The sequence below is a fragment of the Perca flavescens genome, chromosome 2 (genome assembly GCF_004354835.1).
Source record: "Perca flavescens isolate YP-PL-M2 chromosome 2, PFLA_1.0, whole genome shotgun sequence".
Taxonomy (NCBI): domain Eukaryota; kingdom Metazoa; phylum Chordata; class Actinopteri; order Perciformes; family Percidae; genus Perca; species Perca flavescens.
This window is the reverse complement of record NC_041332.1, coordinates 16,214,245-16,237,570: the sequence shown is the minus strand read 5'-3', so window position 1 is coordinate 16,237,570 and position 23,326 is coordinate 16,214,245. Positions and strand designations below refer to the sequence as shown.

Below are 23,326 nucleotides of genomic sequence, written 5' to 3'. Positions count from 1 at the left end.
TCTGACTCCGACTCCCATCAAACCACGGGGCAAAACGTCAGCATTACATGCCGACTGGAGTCTGAACGCAAGATGGCAGTATTGCAACAGCCAGACAAACGGTCTGTTGACCAATTTAACACAATACACTTAAAATGCTTTTTTTCGTTGTTAAATGTACACAAACGGTTATATTTGATAATCTTGGGTTTTTGGGGGTGTGTGTTGTTCGTGTACCCAAAAACTAAAAGGAAGAAATAAACATTTAGCCTATCTTAGCTCGTTCACAAACGCAGACTATATAGGCTACTGCAGATTGGCCTATAACAAGGTGTGGACAGAGGGGTGCTGAGAGAAGGATCGATTCTCATTTACATTAAATGAGGGTGGGCAGGGCAGACTCAGGTGGAGGAGAGGAGAGAGGGGAGGGTAATGAAAAAGAGTGACAGGAGGTCGGTAACAGGGAATGAGAGATAAAGAAGGGATGAATTGTAGGTAACAGTGGAATTTTAAAGGGGCAAGGAGAAGATGTGAGGCAAGACTGGTAATAAAAACTATGCACGCACACACTTCTGGTTACCCATCTAAAGACCAAAACCAAGAATGAATCGATCCTACTAACATTACGGTGTTGTATGTGAAGCCAACGCCTATTAAAACATATCAATGAGCCACAGTAAGGCACTGACATGCTCCTTCATTGACATGAACATGCACTGCAGAGTAGGCTATTTTGAATCCATCCCACAGAAACCGTCCTGCTGCAATAGGCTAGGCTACTCACTAAAGCAAATGTGTTGAAAATTGTCTCCAACAAACGCACTATTTACTGCTGACTGATTAGTTGTTGCTGTTTTATGAAATGCTTAGCATTTTAAATCAAATGCTTAAGCCTCCTTAAATGTTCCACTGGGCATTGAGCTAAGTGCCACAGTCTGGAAAGGGAGACAGAAAGCATTAAGGACATTGTTTGCACACACACACACACACACACACACACACACACACACACACACACACACACACACACACACACACACACACACACACACACACACATTAGGAATAAGGCCCTTTGATAACTACAAACAATACACACTCATAACAGACAGACAATCCTCTTAACCAACTCTAATGTTGTTGTACATAGGCCTACATGTGTGAAATCTGAGAAAAAGACAATCGAGTAGAGCATCCAGAGGTGCTCGGGTCCCTGTTGGCATGGCAACATGCAGAGCAGACCACAGGGGGTGGTTGTAGGGGGGAGGGCTGGAGCGGGTGGACTGTTCCATCTCGGTAAAAAATAGAAATCAGTGTTTATTGGGAGCATTTAGCTTTATTAGCTGATTGGCCAATTAATGAAAATGAGCCAACTGTAATCTACTGGGACTAAAACAAAAGGGAGAAGAGGCAAATTGCTAGTGATTGCGTCTGTGCGTGTCTGAATGCCTGCACGTCTGTGTCTGCTTGTTGGGGGTGCACGCAGCTGCCCGTGTGTGAGTGGTAGTAAATATGAGAGTGATAGACTGAGTTTAAGAGAGAGCAGGTCCAGACGCTCTGGTACTTCCCACTATGCTGGGGGATTCATTCATCTTTTTCATCTAGTCAGCCTCCTATCTGGAGTGACAGCAGTTGACACACACATGCATTAGGCTCATGTGCAAACAATCACATACTGCAGTCTCAATCACACTGAATTGAGCAGGGAAAAAAACACTATATATCCTGGCCATCACCACACACAGGGCTTACCCAGAGCTTGATATGTGTAGCCTACTGAGGTAGTTGGGGGGGGGGTGCAATGAAATATATAGCGTCTTACAGAAATATAATTTAATTATAGACAATACTATACAGTACGATGACCTCACTGCACCAATATGCCTTCTCTGCTGGGAACAGGGTACCTTTAGGTAGGCTATAGGACGTCCTAACACACGCACGCGCACACGCGCGCGCACACACACGCACACACACACACACACACACACACACACACACACACACACACACACTTAGTATTGATGGCATCAACATCAACAACAACATTGTTTCCATGGTGAAATGATGGCCTCCTCGCGGTTTCAAATCAAACTGCAGAATTCCCCAGAGCCCGCCGACATACTGATGGAGAGCTGCGTCAAGGGAACCAGAAAAAGCCAGAAAGAGGCCGGAATTTAATCACAGTTGCTTTCAAAATAAAAGTACTAAAACGCTTTAATCTGACTCTTTAGCCATTTTAAAACCACTTTTTCATTTCTGTGTAGGTTAACTGATTCTGCAAGGTGGCAAACATCATTCTAGATAATGCTTGATACATTTGGAGTTTTATAAATGTTCTGCAGCTTTTTGGATTTCAGTAACCATGTTATTCAGGCACTCCACACACCTCCTGTCTTTTAGAGGCTCTGCTCTGTCAGACACATTTCACATTGTACAACATATAGGCCTAACATTTTCACAATACAGATGAGAAGGCTATTGAATTAGATAAGAAATGCAATACATGTCCAGATAAATAAGATTACCCGGCACAAGATGCAGTCTAAATGGATTGATGGATGGCATTATTACGACATAGTAATTTTGCCATTGCCAGGTGCTAACCAGTAGAAAAAAAGGCCATAGATCCAGATGGAGACTGGCACCAAATTTAAAACATAGGCCACCAGCCCCTTTAGAAGGACATTCAGAAAGTTTGTCATCTGTTCCAAAAACACAGCCTGACAGCACCATTGATTGGACATGTCTGTTTTTTTGGCATTTTGCTTATAGGCCTGTGCTGTAAAAAAAAAATATATATATCTTTAGATGGATATAAAACATGGCTTGACTATTGATTCAATAGTCATCATACGCCTTTAATCGGGTTATCTACGCTAAGGTGTATTAGTCTGAAATGTTTGAACGGAAGTAGTCTTTTCTCATCCTGTGTATTTTGATATAGGACGGCATTGCTCAGTCCGTGCCTTGGTGTTTTTCTGGGAGGAGTGGGACAACAGCCGTACACGGAAAGAAAACAGCAATAAGCAGAAACTAAAGGGTACAAACCTGGCTGTGTGGGCCGTGGACGGAACCAGATAGATCAAGTCCCTCGGGAATATCTTTCCTGGACCGTCTTTTCGGTGACCGTGTTGGCTCTCACTTTTAATTACCGAGCAGTAGCCTATAACGTTACGGGGACTCATGGATAAAAGGAGAGCAGGCGGAGACGACGACATCAAAGGGGCTCCCGGGTCATTAGATATAGCTATAGCACCGTTCAGACCAATATTTAACACGCAAGAGCAGAACAGCCTCTTAAAAACGGAACGAGCTTAGTAACGAGCCAGTTTTGGTAATTGTCTGCAGCCTTTCTGGCGTCTTTTTTAGGGGAAGAAAAGACGTAGTACGCGCGTCAGGCTACTCCATTAAAAAAAAAAAAAAACAGTATCTTACTAAAGGGTGATATTTTGTGAGGCGTACCCTCCCATGCCAAAGAAGAACCACAGTTTCCAGAGCACTAGTTTTGTAGCGTTTTCTCGTTTTCTTCAGATAAGTAGCCTAAATGCTAAGGTTGCTGCACTTCTGTCTCTTTTCCTTTGTTACTCAGACCAAGACAAGCAGGCAGCTCCGGCGGAGCCAACACTTCTCTCAGTTTTGAGCCCTGTATGTTTTTTATGGGAAACTTTTCAACCTCTTGTTTTTCAAAGTGCTGAAAGTTGGAGAAGGAAATCCCTTTTGTAGTGATCCTCCTCCTCCCATCTCTCCCTCCACAATAAGAGCCACATTGTAGAGATGGAGGACCAGGCCCGCATGATGTTGGGTCATATTGGACTAACTGGACTGTCTCATGAGGATGTGGGTGATCCTGACAACATAAGGAAACATCACAACCTCGGTCAGCCGCAGCAGCAGGACATTGGTGACATCCTCCAGCAGATCATGGTCATCACAGATGAGAGTCTGGATGAGGCCCAGGCCAGGTAATAACATGACGAGATAAGGCCTGATAGAAGGCAGAACATGTTTTAAGAGTTGGATTTGGGTCTGCACAGGGGGAAATCATCAACCCAGTATCCCCTCAAGCGTGCATGGTCTTACACACACATAACACACTGTAATACACTGTAATAACACCCCCACCCCCCCCACATGCACAGTACTGCTGGAATGTTGGTGCCCCCTCTCCAGCTGTGCATCACCACCTTTCACCCCACAGGCCTTATCAACAGCACTCAATATAAAGCTGATGGCACTCCATACTAGGGTCGTGAAATCACACAGTAACTCATAGGGCTGGGTAATTCTTCAGTATTATTCAATGTTTATCACGTTAGCATCCCACAAATTAGAATTAACAAAATGAGTTGTACATATAAAGATTTTGGATTAAAGTTTAACAGTGGAATCCAGTTCACTGGTTTTAGCATCACTTGGATTATTATATATGTGATTTTCTTACATTTGCAATATCGCTATACACACCGATAGGGGAAAGTTTTCTTATTAATATTCTAATAATTTCAATCATATCGCCCAGCTCTCGTAACTCACCATACAATACTACCGTATTACACACCGGCAATACTGTGATACACAGTAAAACCAAATAAAATCACATTATCTGTGCTACAAAAAAAATCTAGGTTAGGATTTGTGTTACCCCTGATATTATTATTATTATTAGTATACCCTTTAAAAGGAGAACAGACGGATAAGCATAGTTTATATTAGTCCAGCCACATTTTTTTGTCCTTTGTTAATACTTATTATTACTGTAATGCATTGTCTGTCTTTTTTCCTCTCCTGATCTTGTGCTAAGTGTTTCACATTTGTGTTACATACAGAGTTTTATAACAAGCTGAGATAAAACATCCCATACCGAGTTGCACCGAGGTTTTACAAGCAACAAATTCAAATAGTCATAAACTGACCAATAAAACTGCCAAAAAACAGCACATTTCCGATCACATTTATGCAGGAAAAGACTAAAATATCCATGCCCCAGGAATGTAACAAAAAGTGTCACAATACTGGTGTCAGATTATTAGGGCTGTCCTCAACTAAAGAAATTCTTAGTCGACTTTTGATTTTGTCGACTAATTGATTAGTTGATTTAATTGACAGAGCTGTGCGCTTTGAGAGTTGGTTAAGACTAGAAAAGCACAATATAAATGTAGTTAATTAACCATCTGTAAAACTGAGTTTCTCCACAATTAATCCTGCAAAAGCACCACTTCAAATCTTGTGTTTACCATAAATGTGCTCAGAAGTTTCTTGGAAATAAGTAATTAAGCATGAATAAGCATAAAAAATGACTAATCAACTAAAGAAATCTTAGTCGACTAAGACCAAAATGACCGATTAGTCGACTAATCGACTAAGAGGTGGCAGCCCTACAGATTATCAATATTGCATCGTAGAAAACAGTGTGACATTATATTGCAATGTTGACTATTTGTACCATCCTACCCTATTGCGTGTGGACACCAGACTTTTTCAAAGTTTCTGCATGATTGTGCATTCAATCTGTTCTCTTGTTTTCTTCACTAAGGTGACTAAGTCCAGGTGAGTTAGACAGCTAAAGTATGTGATCAGGCTGGTTTTCAGTAAAAGGCTCGAACAGGTCTGGTTGCGTACTCACTCATCTGAATCCAGTCTGTTCAGCACTAAAATGCCATGTGTCTACATGACCGTTGTTGATGGATGTCAGTGCATAACGTCTGCTAAAGAATGGTTTGTAATTCACAATCTCTGTCTCCCTATCTTTCATTTTCCATAAAAGGAAGCACGCTTTGAACTGCCACAGAATGAAGCCCGCCCTCTTCAGTGTCCTGTGTGAGATCAAAGAAAGGACAGGTAAGTTGTCCATTTGCTTCCTGGTCTTTCAGCCAGCGAAGAAACAGCTTTGCATGCTGATAAGGATTTTTTTTACTCTTTCAGTGCATCCATGTTTGTAGTTCAGGATAACCCTACACTTCACATACATTATTTTGAACTTCAGGCTTGTAGCATTTTCATCATAATTCATCTAATTCAGAATATGAAGATAAGGACTTTTAGATTTGTTTTTTTTTTTTTGGGGGGGGGGGGGGGGGGGGTTCCCCCCTTTATTATATAGTGACAGTGGATATACAGGAAAGGGGGAGAGAGATGGGGGATGACGCGCAGCAAAGGGCAGCAGGTCGGATTCGAACCCGCGCCGCTGCAAAGGACTCAGCCTACATGGGGCGAACGCTCTTAGGTGAGCTAGAACCCGCCCCGAAGATAAGGGGCTTTTAAGGAGAAAGGATTATGATAACGCACCTGTAGTAGTGTTTCTTTTTACATGTGCATTTTGAAGTATCGAATTAGATTAGCTAGATGGAAATAGCAAAATCTGATAAATCACCTTTGCCAAATAAGTTCTGACGTAGCGAACTTTTAACACTGACTGATCAGCTGTCACTGCTGTCGGCATCTTCCCGGATACTCCCATACCGTGTCTTTGTCTCTGGACAGCATGAAACACATGGAAGAACAATTAGAACTTGCTAAATTGAACCAAATTCCTAAAGACCTCTCTCCTTTTTTGTCTCGTAGATGGTGTTAAATGCGGTTAGATGGCCAAGGCGACTTGTTTTGTTAAGTTTTCGGTTAGCAACTTCTACTACTTCTACTCTGTTTACTGGCAGATTACAGCCATGTGTAGCCTATAGCGCCTACATCTGATTAAACTACGCTGTAGTCTGGTTTATCCCAGTAGTCTGGGTTGTTAACATTAGGAATGTGTGCCAGCCACATAAACTAAATAGTAGCAGGGTGGTTGTTATAAATATTTTATACCTAAATATTCGATCTTGACATTCAATCCCACCCCACTGATGTAGCATTTTAATTTACAGTAAAGGGCCCACATTTGTGTTACCTGGAAGGAAATCATCTTTCCTTGGCTTTTGAGTGGTGAACTCTTTCACACACAAAACAGAGAGAAGTGTGAGCTACAAAGCAGTCCTTGTTATTACCTCATTTCATTCACACAGCTTGGAAACGGGAACCCTGAGGTTGGCAGCAGGACCCCTCCTGCTATAGAGTTTCCAAGGCAACTACTTGTCTCACCTACTCACTGTCATTCAGCTTTTTCAAACTCTTAACAGCCTGAATTTACAGAATCAATCATCGAGTTGCATTTGCCAGCCTTTTTTAGCTCAGTTGTACATTTCTCACACCACAGCTTTGACTCAGAAAGAGCCAATCTTTGCCTTTGGGTGTGAATGGGTGCACACGGGCAATGTGCTCTGATCTTGGTTTCATGCATTTCAGTCAGTGCTTAGCTTTGTTATGAAGGTGGGAATGTTGACTGCTAACCCTCTCAGCCAGAAATCTCCCTCTTCTTAATTGTAAAGATGAACAAAAGGTAAGGCTGGTATTGTTCTATAGCTTTTACTGTCAACAAATCAAAATCAGCAATGTTTCAGTGTCAGTACTTTCTGATTTCTCTCTGTGGCATTCAGCCCAAAGCCCATTTGTTCCTACTGAAGACATAGGCCTACATCTTTAAAAACAGGTCACAAACACAGTTTCATTTTTTATTTTTTGTTATCTCAGTAATTTCCCAGCAGCTGGGCACTGTAGTTTTTGCCAAAAGTTACTCAAACATGTAAATAGTGCATTTGTGGGGCACTATTTTCAGCTTGGATTAATACACATTTGGTGCTCTAGTGAGTATTCACGGCAGCATGTAGGATTGACTCAAAATAAATGTATAGTAAATAAAGTCATGGTAATGAAGGAACTAAGCAAGCCAAAAATGATGTCATCACATAGTTTGCGTAACGTGCATTGTCGTATTAAACCCGCCCCATGTGAGATAGGGGTGCGCGATATATCAACTCAATATCTTTATCGCAATATTATATCGAAAGTGTCGCCATAAGTATGCAATATTTTGTTTATTTCGTGGAGCGCTGCGTCCCGTACGTTGGCTGTGTGGCTTAGCTGTGTTTGATTTAGAGCCCGCTTGAAATGCAAGACAACTAAACGGAACGAATCAGAGAAGCGAAAGGAAAGTTGTGTGACCTGTTCTCTTTATTTATTTATTTTATGCTGTACAACCAGTAAAACATGTCCTGTTCTGTAGACATGGTCCTTATTTATTTATTCATGTCGTACCAGTCCAATAGGATTGTCAGTTGAAATAAACCTTGTGTTGTATTTGTTATGAATCTATTTTGATGCGTTTTCCCATCATTTTTGTAATTTGACATTATGTTTAGAAATATCAAAATGAATATCGATATCGCAACATTCATAATCGATATCGCAATATCACATTTTGTCAATATCGTGCAACCCTAACATGAGATAAACAGTTGTGATTGGCCCGGCCAGGGCCTGGTCGGCTGGAAATCTGTCTGAACGAGAGGCAGCCCAGGCGTATCTGCCAGAGCAAATAAAACCCCCAGATTTGTCGAGTTCCCAGGCTAACTTTAAGCTATAATCTGGTATAAATGGCTAAATGTGTTTGGAATCCTTGGTCAGTAGCCTGATTTATTTTTCCATTGGTATGTTGTTGCTCCTTCACACTGATTTGGGGCTTCCAGACTGTCTCCATATCTAAATTATTGTGGAATTTTAGAACATATTGTTCCTCTCTCTCTCTCTCTCTCTCTCTCTCTCTCTCTCTCTTTCTCTGCCTCGACCAAACTCGTGCTGCCTCCTTCTTTCTGCTGTCAGTGTCTCGTTCTCTTCATCTCCGTCCCAAGTAAGAACCATTAAAAATAACTCCTCACATGACAGCAACAGTTCAAAGCACTGCTGTTTTATTGTGCTATGGGCTCCCTGCCATAGATTTCAAACTGTTTTGTATCTATGCTCCCTGCATCCTTCTCTGGATATGTCTGCCCACTTCTCTGCTTAACCAAATTTTCTGGGAATTTTTAAGAGCGTTACAACGCACAAAATAGTACAGCGGCAAAACAAGAAGTAAGAAAACATAACAAATGACAAGAGCAAGGGAGGGACAGATTGATGGATGAGTTGGAGGGAGAGGCAGTAATGGGTGTGTTTCATGGATTGGCAGACAGTTGATAATCTCCAGACCCCGGAGTCCTGTCAGCCTTTACCACAAACGGATTCTCAGTGGGGGACAGTTTGCCACCCAACTGGGCTCACAAAGCTGGATTTACTCGCTCTGGTCCACGAGGCGTCATGGACCACAGCTCATCTCTTTATCCTGTGAATTGTGTGTGAGCGTGTGTTAGTCACTGGGCAATCTGGAAGGCTGGCCCAAACTCTGGACTAATTACCAAGTAATTAACAGTAATGAGGCCCGTCCCTCTTTGAACATACTTGTCTTTGTTTTTTTATCTCATCTACTCTGCTGCTGTCTTTCCCGCTTTTTACTGTTTTCTTATACACTCAGTTGCCTTTTTATTAGGTACATCCAATTAAAACAGAGGCAGTCTAATACAACCGTCCTGCAGTCAATCCTACCTTCATGGAATCATGTAATACTGTTCCGTTTTTGTTGAAACCGTTTTAGAGGTGTTGATTCAACTAAATGGTCCTTTTGTTGACTGTAGTTTGCTGCTGTGAATCTTGTTTCATTATACTGAGGGGTGTGGCCTCTACCCTGATAAAAATGGGGCTGACTAAATAAACCCCTCTCAGTACACCTAATAAACCTAATGTAAATGTTACTGTTGGTAAATGGACTTCCCTTTTTGACCTTGTTGTTTCTTTCAACCCCCTCTTTTCCAACATTTCTTTAAAGATTATATTTGGGGCTTTTCTGCCTTTAAATTTGACAGGACAGCTAGGTGAGAGAGAGGGGGAAAACATGCAGGAAATTGTCACAGGTCGGATTCGAACCCTCAACCTCTGCGTTGAGGCATAAACCTCTCAGTATATGTGCACCGGCTCTACCCACTGAGCCAACCCGGCCACCTATTTTTTCCAACTTTAATTGTCCTTACATTTTCTCTTTGATTTTCAACTTTACACAAATATGTTATCTCAGAATGTGTTTTGGCATGACACAAGATGACTTTCCAGAGAAGTAAAAAAATGAAATTGAAATTAGGGAAAGATGAGACCGCAAAAGAGAGGGGTTGGGTTGTTGGATGTATAAAGGAAGAAAGATAGCAAAAGGGGAATGCAGTTGTGGAGAAGTGCTTCTCTGTAAACTGGTAATTATCCCTCTTTGTCCTTACTTCTGAGAAACCGGTGGCTCTTCTTTATAGTGTGTGATCCGTCGTCATGGAACACTCACGCAGGTGCTACATGAGAGTTTTTGGATTATACCGTAATCCGGTTAATCTGGCACATCAGTGTGTTAGGTGCAGTATAGTCATATTTGGATGTAATATGACATCCATATTTCACATAATAACCATATTACTGTTCTCTAATATGGTTTGGGAAATGACTAGTAAGTCTTGGCAAAATAAGAGGCCATCACAGATTGTTAGTGTTTATAGATGTGTGTGTCTGTCTGGATTTTGTTAGCCAGATGCACAGGCTGTCATTGCCCTCGTTGCGAGATTATGAATGTGATCTCTGGAACTACCTTGTAATTGCCACCTAATTTGCATAGCTGTGCAAATTAACGACCTCTCAAATGAGCCCTAATTTTTCACTAGGTCTTTAGTCGCTCCTTAAGAGCTGGCGTTAATTAACAGCTGTGTGTGTGTGTGTGTGTGTGTGTGTGTGTGTGCGTGTGTACGAGTGTGTACAAGGAAGCTTATGGTATGTGTGGTTGATTTTCCTTGGCATGGGGATGCCAAGAAAAGCTGGCATCACTACCATAGCAATAGCTACCGTTCTTCCTTTTGTAAACATCCCTCCTGGCAGTGTTTTTTGATGTGTCTCTCTGCCGAAGCCTCTTCTTTTTCTCTCGCACTCCAATTGCCCCAGTGTACAGACACCACTTAAGACCTGAGTTCCTCACTGTCTCCAACAAACGTCTTCTGTCATCCAGTATTTATATTGCCAGCTCTTCCTGGGCTATTAAACAGTGGTTTCTCTGAAGTTTTATCATTACCACCTTAAAGGTCCCATGGCATGAAAATTTATGAGGTTTTTTAACATTAATATGAGTTCCCCCAGCCTGCCTATGGTCCCCCGGTGGATAGAAATGGCGATACGTGTAAACCGAGCCCTGGGTATCCCGCTCTGCCTTTTGAGAAAATGAAAGCTCAGATGGGCCGATTTGGAATCTTCCCTATATGATGTCATAAGGAGCAAGGTTACCTCCCCTTTCTCTGCTTTGGCCGCCCAGAAATTTTGGCCCGCCCATGAGATAGAGAGAGAAATCATGGCTTGCAAACAAGCAAAGTGGCAGTTGGTCAAGGCCAAAATAATTTTCAACCTTGTGTTAGGACATGCTATTATTGGACATTTCAGACAAAAAATTGAGTAAGGAGCAAAATAAAATAATCAAAATATAGTGGAAATATATTTGTTGTGGATCTTGTATTGTGAGCTAGTGCTCTCTGCTGGCTGTGAAGGGAACCACACACACACACACACACACACACACACACACACACATATATATGCAAATGTTTTACATAAAAGAAAAGAGAAAAAAACAAACTAGCACCTTGTTTTCTGTGATTCTTTCATTTCTTTATCACAGATTGGAATCACAGCATTACTATGTTTGTCATGTATGTTTGTCAAATCGTAATGCAGCATTTATTAAAATAATATTTAAAAAAAAATGAAGATGAAAACTGCAAAGAAGCTGTAAAATATCTATTAGGAAATTTGAGTTTGACTTAATGAAACAGGCTGCTGATCGGAAAGAAGTACAATATTTGGAAGCAGCTTAAAAGTGTGACTCAATCTCGATGTCATGTAGTCGTTCTAACTTATGCGTGTGCATCCTGTTTTTCTAGTTCTACATAGCTGAGCCAGAAATTCTGAATGAACATTTCAGTGTTACATAAGCAGGATATACAAAGGTATTATTGTGCATTCCATTTTCCTCAGCTCTTTTCACTCTTTGTCTCTGTTCTTTCCCAATGCCACGGATTAAAAGATGCTCCATATTTTGAACATATAAAGCATTAAACTCTGAATTTAAACAATAGTAGTTTTCAGTATATGATGGCAGTATATTCAAAATGGTAATGCTGTCAGCAATGCGAATTAAGTACAGCGGTAGATGAGTATGTTAAATGAAAATCACACCTGATGCGTTTGTGACTGTTTCCATCCATCTGCACAGCCCTGAGCATCCGAGGAGTCCAAGAAGAAGACAGCCCGGACCCTCAATTCCTGCGACTGGACAACATGCTGTTAGCGGAGGGGGTTGCGGGTCCAGAGAGGAGCGGGGCCTCTGCAGCGGCGGCAGTGGTTGCCGCGGCTGCTGGAGGGTCACCTAGTGAGGGGAACGTGGAACACAGCGAGTACAAAGAGAAGCTCGCTCAGATACGACGGATGTACCACGCTGAGCTGGAGAAATACCAACAGGTGTGATATTGGTTTACAGTAGGAAGTGCTGGACAATTTTCCGCAAGGCTACTGTGACACTTCATGATTATAAAAAAAATGTTTATTGTAATAATTACAAAATAATTACATTGCAATTAAGTATTACTCTGTCACGAAATCATCATGTCATAGATTTGTTATTTTATGACGGCTTTCCATATGACTGAGCCACTCAGGATTAAGTACCGGAAGGTTTTTCTAAATACAATTTTTTGTTTTTGGGATGCCAGAGAAGCAAAGTTATGGATCCCGCCAGCGTTTTGGCCAGAGGTGCAGTGAGTGGGATGTAAAACCAGAAGGTTATGATAAGCTTAGGTGGATTGGAGTTTGTTTGAATTCTTTCTTTGTCCCTCTCCCTCACCTTCATACCTGACCTACTCGCCCCTCCCCCCGTACAGGCATGCAATGAATTCACCGACCACGTGATGAACCTGCTGAGGGAACAGTCCCGTACACGGCCCATCTCGCCCAAAGAGATTGAGCGAATGGTGGGAATCATCCACCGCAAGTTCAGCACTATCCAGATGCAACTAAAGCAGAGCACATGTGAAGCTGTCATGATCCTACGCTCCAGGTTCCTGGATGCCAGGTGGGTTTTGCACTGGTTTAATTTGATGCCTCCTCTTACCTTTCAGTGTTTTCCAGTTAGGGCTGGGCGATATGGAGAAAATCAGATATCACGATATTCTTGACCAAATACCTCGATATCGATATTGCGGCGATATTCCAGGGTTGACAATTGGTGCTTTAACAAAATATCTTTATACTTAGATTTTAGATAAATAATCATCAGTCATGTGGCCATAATGTCTAAGTGGGGAAAAGGCAAATAATAGAACAGCTAGAACAGTCTGGTAAGTTCAGAAGTACATCACTTTACTGTAATGCAGCCTTTAAAACCAGGAAAAGACAACACTTATGTCATATTACGATATCCAAAATCTAAGACGATATCTAGTCTCATATCACGATATCGATATAATATCGATATATTGCCCAGCCCTACTTCCAGTGTGTGTGACAGTGTACTTACAACATTGTGAGTATTTGCTCACGGTTAATTGTCGAAATCGCTCTTTTTCTGTCAGGCGGAAACGAAGAAACTTCAGCAAGCAGGCGGCCGAAATTTTGAATACTTATTTTTACTCCCATCTGGCAAACCCATACCCCAGTGAGGAGGCCAAGGAGGACCTGGCCAGGAAGTGTTCTATCACCGTTTCTCAGGTCAGAATGTCAAAGACGCACTAGGAAAAAAGGAATTCAGAACATGTAGAAATTGATAAAGCACACATGTATACTGTAGTACTTGGACATAGTTTAGTATAATGAATGTTTTTACCTGTAACTCTCCCAGGTGGCCAACTGGTTTGGAAACAAGAGGATTCGGTATAAGAGGAACGTTGCAAAGTTGCAGGAGGAAGCTAACCGGTACGCTGTGAAGACAGCTGTGGACGCTGCCAGTGTATCTTCACAGGCAAGCCAAGCCAACTCCCCAGCCACACCAAACTCAGGTACATACACACACATACCTCCCGTGGCCAACATAAATCCTGTTTCTTTTTACAATTCCTTTCATGTGTCTAAAAGAAGGAGAAGATGACTTTAAAGATAACTGACTTTAACGTATCCGTTCAATCTAAGACATAAGAATGTTGAATGAATGAAGAATGAGGATGAAATAACTTTTGGAAAGGTTAAAGAAAGTCCGAGCATCCACTGACGGCGAGCGCTAGTAGATTGCTCACCACAAGAACCAAACATCGTGTTCCCCAACACGACGCCAAGAGACCATGTGTCAATTGCCTCAGTGAAGGGGAGTTCTAATAAAGGGTTCTGGAGCCCTGAATGTGGAAGAAAACATTACACTTAATGAAGAACAGTGTCATAATTTAAAGAATAAAAGGACAACTTGGCACATAACAGAAATATTCTACAAATGGAAATATCAAAACAAGGTAGCCGTTTGAATTCATGATATGAATGTGAGCTTTAGCCATCATGAAACGGTTCCCATAAAGAGTCCGACACCTGCAGACGTAAAGTAAAGTAAATTGGATGTTACAATAACAATTCTTCCTACTCTTTGGTGCCCCTTCAGCTGATGCCACCCTAGTTGACCACCTAGCTCATAGATGCCTAAAAGCAGCCCTGTCTGCAGGGCAGCATGTTGGTTGAAGTATTAAAATGTGTGTTCCCTGTATGCCAACAGGAGGATACCCAGCTCCGTGTTACACTCCTGACGGGAGGTTATGAGGAACTGCCTTCCCTCCTCTCTGTGTCCATGTAAGTAGCTATGGTTACACACCGTTGTTATAGTTACACTCTGTCCATCTGAGTAGTCATGGTAACAACCTTTACATGTGTTAGCGTGTGGACACGTTTTGTAGACCCTATTAATGTTGTTCCCCTTACATATGCTGCACTACATCCCCAACTGAAACTGGACACTAGATTGTTTTTGACTATGCACCTTCCTTGTTTAGGTGTTGGTATGTAGCTATTTCTTTGGGGGGGGGGTTGACCAAAATTAGAATCACAATTCTTTTTAATATATGTCAAGGGCTAATACTGTGGTGGGGTTAGGGTAAGGTGATGAGAAAGTTATCTCGATGATTCCCCCCTGCTTCGTCCAACGGGGTTAGTTTTAATAGCATAATGTGTCGAATATCTAGAACTGTAAGAAAGGAGCAAGAAACAAAGTGTCCATTCATAGACTTAATTTGCAAAATACAAAGGAATTCAGACCAAACCTTCCAACAGGATGGATGTTGGTCCATGTTTTTCTGTTGGTAGTGAATGTGTTAGTGGGTAAAAGTTTGCCACTATCCTTGCCATAAAAACGTATACATTTTTTTTCAGTTATGAGACATAAAGGATTTTTCTCATTTATATGACGTTCCAGAATTCGGGATACCGTAGAATTCTGTGAATAATCAGATTATCAATGCAAATACAAATCCATTGAAAGTGGATATAACAAAATAGGCAGGGTCAATGGATCTGAGGGTATATTTGTTCCTTTACAGCTAACACCCTGTACATCCCACTCTGAATGTCTATTTCTGTAGGGTGATGACGGCTGGCAGGACAGCAGCGATTCCTCCTCCCCCGCCCCCCCTCCCACCCCGCCAGAGCAACAGGAAGCAAGCACTACGTAACCTCCAGATGATGCTCCACCTTCCAATCCTGCTCCTCCGACTAATACAACCCAGACTGTAGACCTCCAGCCAAACAGAGCATTACCAAAACTCTGCAACTTTCTTTTGTTTTGCTTTGTGATGCTGATCCTTTCTAACATCTCTCCCACACGTTCTTTTTAACCCCTCCATTTTACGAATGTGTTGACAACTATTTCTTTCTTTTTTTCTTTCTTTTTACTATTATACTCACACCATTTTTCTTTATTTTTGTTTTTTAAAAGATAAATAAATGACGGAAAGAACCTTTTTTAATGTACTGCTTCACCTACAGTGAATCATGTATCACTGTATAAAGGTTTAGGGCCTGTATGTGGCCTTGAATCTGATTCATCATTTTATTTCAAAGAATTAAAAAAAGAAGAAAAAAATTACAAAAATAAAGCATGTAGTCATTTTTAGATGTTAAAATACAATTTTATTATGTATTTTTTCTTTTAACTTTAAATAATGACCAAAAATGAATAAAAAAACATTGTCACTTATTAAATTTTTCTTTGCTTCAGACAAGAACTGGTTTGAGCTTGTTTCTATTTATATGAATGTAAATACAAAATTGCTTTAACAGGTAATTATGTTTCTTAAATGCTTTTGAAACAGCGGAACTAAAGAGGGTTTCACCCAGGAGATCAGATTCAGTGTATTGTGCTCATGTGCACACATGAAGTTATGATATGTTCCGTTCTAGATCATACTGTACCAATGCAATGTGTGTTTTTTGTTTTATCTGTGCCCTCTAGTGTTGACCAGTGCAACTGCATTGAAACAGTTTTTCCCTTCCTCAAGTTATTATTCAATGGTAAATGTCAACAAATCTTGAGACCAGATAAACTGAGACAAGATTATATCTAAATGTATTGATCATGTATCTGCAGGAGGAGCTGCTGAGGTGGAGTATCTGACAATGTAGTGAGTGCCACACAATGTAATAGCTATAAAATAATAATACATTTGATATAGCACCTTTTACAGACAGAGTCACAGAGTGCTTCACACAACATTTGTTAAAATACAGTAGGATCCAAAACAGAAAATAAGAAAGCAAAAACAAATATAATACCAATAAAGGTAAAAGATTAAAAGTAGAACCCCAAAATTACAAACGTGACAAAAGCGAGTTGAAACAAGTGTGTCTTCAGCTGCTTTCTAAAAGTGTCAACCGAGACTACAGAACGTAAGTCAATAGGAAGGGCGTTCCACAGAGTCGGAGCTACCACTTCAAAGAAGCGGTCATCTTTAGTTTTCAAAAGAGTGTGTGGGACCACCAGTAATCCCTGGTTAGAAGACCTGAGGGGTGGCTGGGTTGGATCAGTGGGTAGAGCAGGCGCACATATACTTAGAGGTTTATTCAAATATAACACCAAAATTTCGGCGTTTGGACTGTACAGCTTAAGAAAGGGACCCCAAAAGCTGAACAACCTCGGAGGCTGTAGTATCCGGAGCAACAATAAGGACTTCGGTCTTATCTTCATTAAGCTGCAAAAAAATTGTTCGCCATGCATCCAGTCCTTAAAGGAAGACAAACATTTGAGCAGTGCTGACACTTTGTTAGTCTCTTCCGGATTTAAAGAAACATACAGCTGGATGTCATCAGCATAGAAATGAAAACGGATATCTCCAAATTGCCTAATTATATGGCCTAGGGCAGTGGTTCCCAACCTGGAGTCCGGGCACCTCTTAGGGGGGCGGCAAAGATCACTAAGTCTTTATCTAGTTTGAGGTTGAGGTAAAAAAAAAAAAAAATTGCACGTTAAACAAATTATGATAATACACTACAACATATAACAAAAGTCGGTATAAAAACTATATATTTTTGTTCTCGCTTAAAATTGGAGGCAGGCTACTTAGTAGGCCAAACCTCCGGGACCTCTTAACCTGTGGCCCTTGCTGTCATCAGGGGGGGGGGGGCTCAGCTTTTCATAGACATAAGTAGGGGGGGCGCCAAGGAAAAAAGGTTGGGAACCACTTGCCTAAGGGAAGCATATACAACGTTAATAAAATTGGACCTAACACAAAGCCCTGAGGCACCCCACAAGAAAGGGCAGCAGTTTCAGAGAAATAGGGACCAAGTGACAGAAAAACTTCTATCTGAAAGATAAGAGGAGAACCAGTCCAGGGCGCTCCCAGAGATACCAACCCAGTGGTTAAGTCTTTCAAGCAAGATGGCGTGATCCACAGTATCGAAAGCTGCACTAAGGTCCAGCAGCACCAAAACAGAACATTTACCCACATTAGAAGACATCATTAGATCATTGGACACTCTAAGAAAAGCCGTTTCTGTAGAGTGTTTCTTACGGAAGCCAGATTGAAATTTGTCTAGAATGTTGTGTGTGGCTAAGACAACAGAGAGCTGTTTGGCAACAACTTTTTCAAAGATTTTGGAAATAACAGGCATCTTGGAGATAGGCCTATAGTTTGCGGGAGTTGATGGATCCAGATTGGTTTTCTTCAATAGTGGCTGAACAACTGCATGTTTAAAATACGATGGGACACAGCCAGTTTGCAGAGAGCTGTTGATTATAGATCAACAGCTGACCCAAGGACATTTTTAAATAAGGAAGTTGGTATAACAACTACCGGCCTCAAGGAAGACTTCATACTGCTCCCCATGTCAGTGAGTTCTTGCAGTGAAATAGGAGCAAAACGATTCAAAATTGATGGCCAAGTAGAATGAACAGAACATGCAGTAGCAGAAGGGATGATGCTATTCCTGACATCTCTGATCTTATTTTTAAAGAAAAATAGAAGTCACTGCAGTCCTTATTTGAAAACACTGGCACTTCAGGAGGAGCAGGATTGACAATGTTGGTGTCCAAAAGGATTTTGGGGTTACGCTTGCTGGAAGAAGTAAGGTTAGAAAAGTAAGATGTCCTCGCCTCCTTAACCATATTATTATATTCAGATAATAGTTCTTTGTAATAGATTCGGTGAACATGAAGCTTGGTGGCATTCCACTGTTGTTCAGCCCTCCGACATATACACCAAAAACAGCGAGTGGAGTCATTTAACCATGGGGATGAGTTGACAGAGGGAACAAGTCGCCCCTCCATTGGTCAAAAATGTAAAAAATAAAAACACAACTTCAAATAAAAGTGGTTATGAATTGACAGGATGCAATGTACATATACAATGATTTAATAATTTAATGTTATTAAATTAGTTAAAACCACACTCCATTACATTAACAGATTTAATTACTTGTGCAATCCATTAAGACTTTTTAGACTGCAAAAAATTACAGTCAGTTTTTACCTATCCTTTGGGGCTAATAATCAATGTTTTGTATTAAAGTATTGATACAAACTATGATGATAAATTATAGGGATTTCTCTCTCTTCAGTGATTTCTGATAGTTCTTTGGCGTTTTGATCAAATTCTTTCAAAGCATTATTTCTGAATATTCTCCAGTTTAACTGGTTACTCACCATCATCCCAAATTCAGTGACAAGAAAACAGGACAAAAACATGAACAGTTGTACTTTAAGAGTCCTTTGAATTCTGTTTCATCCGCTACTTATCACTGTCGGCTCACTGGTCAATACAATACAGACACATGGAGGAGTGTCAGACTGGAAGGAAATCATTTTCTTGAAAAGCAGAATAATATTCTATAATATTAATATATAAGACCAAAGTAATTAATGTCTCCATGTACTGTAGTTTAACACACTTAAATTATTGCAAAGTCACAAAGTCCAGCCACACTGTCCCCCTGCGGATCAATACAGTATTTCTAAAAACTTCTGCAATATTAGTGACAGAGTTATTTTTTAGCATTATTCATTTAACAGCATGTCAATTGAAATGTCACCGGATATCATTCAGGCACACCAGCAAATTTTGGAATAAAAAATTAGAATGCAAAATAACAGTTATGCCAGTGTGACGTTTCATACGTGACTAGCGCTTGTGGACAATGTTTGAATAGGCTAAGGGGTAAATGGTAAGTTAGGGGTTAAAGGTTGAAAGTGATTGTATGAAAAAGAGACAGCCCCTGTGAAAGAGAGTTTGTTCACAGGGGAGACAGTGGGACTGTTCTCTGTTCATCATGGATTTCTCACCTGGGGTTCTGATCCTGTGTTCTCTGTTGTGTTCAGGTATGAACAGAGTAACAGCTTTTCTGTTAATTTGCTTGGCATCTGTTAGAGATATATATTATTTTTAAACTTTCTAAAAAGGGTCACATAAACTTGCTCACACAGCAAAATGAAAAATGTATAGACTTCAACAGCATTGTCCTATTAGAAGCGGTGTCCCGATTACTATGGATCATCGGCGGACCTCATTGTCTGTTTCTACTTGAGAAATAGAAGTTGGAAGCTGTTAAAAGCACGTTCTGTTGATTATCCAGACTAATGTAGACATTTCTGAAAAGACACATTGCTATTTTTTTAAATTTAAAATTTTTTTTAAATTCTTTTTCTTCACCTTGCTATTTTTTTTTTATGTCATTTTTCAATGCTGTGAGCGCCACAAACAAGGTAGTAATCTCAACATCGGGGCAAATCCAAACAAAACAATCTGCATGGCTACCATTTTTTTTGTAATTTGGGTAAACCAGCCCTAAATATTAGTAAAATCTTAATATTCCTCTCTGACACAATGTCTTTGAGATCATTTTATTTCATTTCTGTGCATTATTCTTTTTAGCTTTGTCATCAAAAGCACTTCAATCGGTGTATTTGCTCAGCGTGTTTGCTTTGGGGCTGCGTGTGTTTACACTGTATTTTACCCAGACCCGTCTAAAGGTTCACAGAGTTGCATTGTACTCTACATGCATGTGTTCTTGCATGTGGCATGTTTGTGGGTGTGTGTGTGTGTGTGTGTGTGTGTGGTACCACCAGTGATCTCTTTCTGTGCAGTGGCTGGTCAGGCTCCTGTCGTCTCAGTGGAGCCCCGGACTGCTACTGTGCGCCAAGGGGAGTCTGCCAGCTTTAGATGCCAGGTGGCAAGAGGTGCACAGCCAATCCAACTGGAGTGGAAGAGAGCCAATAACCAAGCATTACCAGGTCAGGATAACATGTAATCAATGTTCATATACAGTATCACCATCTGTGAAGTTTCACTGAATTCTTCTTTTTAAATCTAGACAATGCTAAGACTGGTCCTGATGGCTCTGTGCTGACGGTTGCCAACGCCCGACCTGAAAATCAGGGCCAGTACCGCTGCGTGGCAGCCAACTCTGCAGGCCGCAGCACTGCCGCGGCTGTGCTGAACGTCAAACGTGAGCTTGTGTTCACAATTTAGTTCAGACCACAACTTTACTGTTCAGGCTCACCCTCACCAATCTTATAGCTAACTTTCCAGTAGCAACAGGCAGCTGTTTTCAGAGTAATTTATTAAGCTGTATCCTAAACTAACGTTACCCGCCCAGCATCAAACGGCACACAGACAGTTAGTGACTATAGCTGGTGAACATAGTGAAAGATTTAGCTTTAATAATTGATTGAACGGAGCCAAAAGAGAGGGAAAGCATGCTCTTTGTAAATCTTTACAAGCATTACCCGAAAGAACCAAGCAGGCCTGCATTGTTGCACGATCCAATTTGTTTTTCGCACACACGCCATTTTCAGAGTGTAGCTTCCTAGCTCAACGTTTGTTGTCGTTTCCCCGAAAATAACGGAGTTTGAGAACTGCAAACGCACAGAGGGCGGGAGGTGAGGAGCAAAGCCTGACATCTTTTGGCGGGCTTTATCCTGGAAATGTACCTGAACTGTTGATCCGTTTAATTCGATTCTGTTGATACATCTGTTGACTATTGCAGGGTTTAATGTGTCACTCTGTGTGTCCTCTCTGTCAGATGCTCCTAAAGTACACCTGACACCAGCCGGGCCCCTGCGGGTCAGGATGGGTTCCCCTGTGTCAGTGGAGTGTCGTGCCACAGGCAGGCCACGCCCCACGTTGACCTGGAAACGCCAAGGCTCCACCCTGCAGTTGGTTACCAAGGAGACGAATGATGTCAACACAATACAGGTGAAATATGAAGTACAAGGCCTCCTTTCATTTATTTCCACAATTTAAGATAACATACAGAACATAATTGCCTTCTCCTTTCCTCAGTGGCCTGTAGTGCATCCAGAGGACTCAGGAGTTTATATTTGCCAGGCTGAAAACAATGAGGGGGTGACAGAAATCAAAGTTGAGGTTATTGTTGAGGGGCAGCCGGGAGCACCGGTGGCTTCAGTGGGAGCTGCAGAAATGACAGTGGTGGACGGACGTACAGTCACAATGGAGTGCCAGGCCAGTGGTAAGATGTTTAGTATGCTAGTGTGTGTGTGTGTGTGTCAATATCTCTCAGTGCTGATCTCACTTCTCGTTTTTCACTTTATCCTCTCTTTCTCTTCCACCTTCCAGGTTCCCCTATTCCTGTCATCAGCTGGTCCAAGCTGCGAGCACCATTGCCATGGAAACACACAGTGGTCGGTGGAGTTTTGACACTGACCAGTGTGGGGCGCCAAGATTCAGGACAATACATCTGTAACGCTACCAACGTTCATGGCTACAGTGAAGCATACACGCAAATGGAGGTGGAGAGTGAGTCGACAACGTAGATGATAAACACATACTGTACATCCAGATTGTCACTGCTCATAACAACGGTAATTGTCTTCTCCTTCATGCAGGTCCCCCGTACGCCACCTGCCTGCCCGACCAGATTAGGCTCCAGCCCGGAGATGCCCTGCGCCTCCAGTGCCTTGCCCACGGCACTCATCCCATTCACTTTGAATGGAGCCGGGGGGGCAGGGTGAGCCTGCCTCCAGGAGCAGAGACCACAAGGGATGGAAAGCTGCTGATAGCCCGCGTTAAACTGAGCGACAGCGGAACATACAAATGTGTGGCCTCCAACCAAATCGGCAACAGTGAGGCACTGGCCAAAGTCATCATAAAAGGTGAGCTGGTGTTTGGGTCGAGGCAATTCAAAGTCCATCAAAAATAACTGATCTGACTTTCTACTCTATCTTTTACTCTTTAATGGTGTTTCTTTCCCTTTGCTTATTTTTTTTACAGCTTAATCCATTGTGGCCACACTGTGTCTGATTGACAAACCATCTATGCAGCGCTTACAACTTCTTCAAGCCAGATGGCTAATACCATAGATATAGAACAGTTCTATATATATATATATATATATATATATATATATATATATATATATATATATATATATAGTTCTATATCTATGGCTAATACTGAGAAAACAGAGCAAATTATTTTTAATAGATTCTTAAATACTGACGTTGAAAGTGAAAGAAATCAATGCTGTTTGAACTTTTGATTTTATTGCACATACTGTATGGGGTTAACTTTGTACTTTTATAGAAAACCGACACTGTTGCCATTGTTGCTCCTGTCTCATATTGCCCGTTGAAAAGCTTTTCCCTGGAGCTCAGTGTGGACTGACGTCCTACAGAATGTGTGTGTGGGAGTTTGTTCTGCTGGAATGCCTCTGCACCCCGTCTGCCTCCCTTCCTGTTATCTGCTCAGTCCACACTGTTGCACTTCCAAAAGTGAAAGGAGGACACAAAACAAAGAAAAAAATGATCTAATATAAAACCCCTCATTATGCCAATAAATATCAGAACAATAAAGACAAAATAAAAACAATTTCACTGAAATATTGTGTTGTCATGAAAATGTTTTACAAAATTGTTGTCTGAAGTGTATCCAAATTGGAGACTTCACAAAAA

The 23,326-nt window shown here is 41.3% G+C and overlaps 2 protein-coding genes across 4 annotated transcripts; both read left to right on the top strand.

The window, feature by feature from the left end:
- The first annotated feature begins 2,921 nt into the window (after positions 1-2,921).
- LOC114546255 (pre-B-cell leukemia transcription factor 1-like) lies at positions 2,922-16,148 on the top strand. 3 transcript variants are annotated; one of them, XM_028564960.1, is made up of 10 exons: positions 2,922-3,022; positions 3,572-3,627; positions 3,742-3,944; positions 5,747-5,820; positions 12,176-12,420; positions 12,840-13,030; positions 13,530-13,665; positions 13,796-13,952; positions 14,651-14,724; positions 15,510-16,148. In XM_028564960.1, exons 3-9 carry the CDS (start codon positions 3,757-3,759, stop codon positions 14,692-14,694), a joined length of 1,035 nt encoding a protein of 344 aa, XP_028420761.1. In that variant the 5' UTR covers positions 2,922-3,022; positions 3,572-3,627; positions 3,742-3,756; the 3' UTR covers positions 14,695-14,724; positions 15,510-16,148. The 3 variants fall into 3 exon arrangements, with proteins under 3 accessions (XP_028420761.1, XP_028420762.1, XP_028420760.1); XM_028564961.1 differs by lacking the exon at positions 3,572-3,627; XM_028564959.1 differs by having other exon boundaries at positions 2,922-3,627.
- Positions 15,097-23,248, top strand: sid4 (secreted immunoglobulin domain 4). The gene is made up of 10 exons (XM_028588797.1): positions 15,097-15,117; positions 15,510-15,595; positions 19,736-19,746; positions 20,483-20,647; positions 20,728-20,862; positions 21,439-21,611; positions 21,699-21,885; positions 21,993-22,172; positions 22,262-22,528; positions 22,647-23,248. The coding sequence occupies exons 1-10, from the start codon at positions 15,097-15,099 to the stop codon at positions 22,649-22,651; spliced, it is 1,230 nt and encodes a 409-aa protein (XP_028444598.1). The 3' UTR covers positions 22,652-23,248.
- Positions 23,249-23,326: the final 78 nt, after the last annotated feature.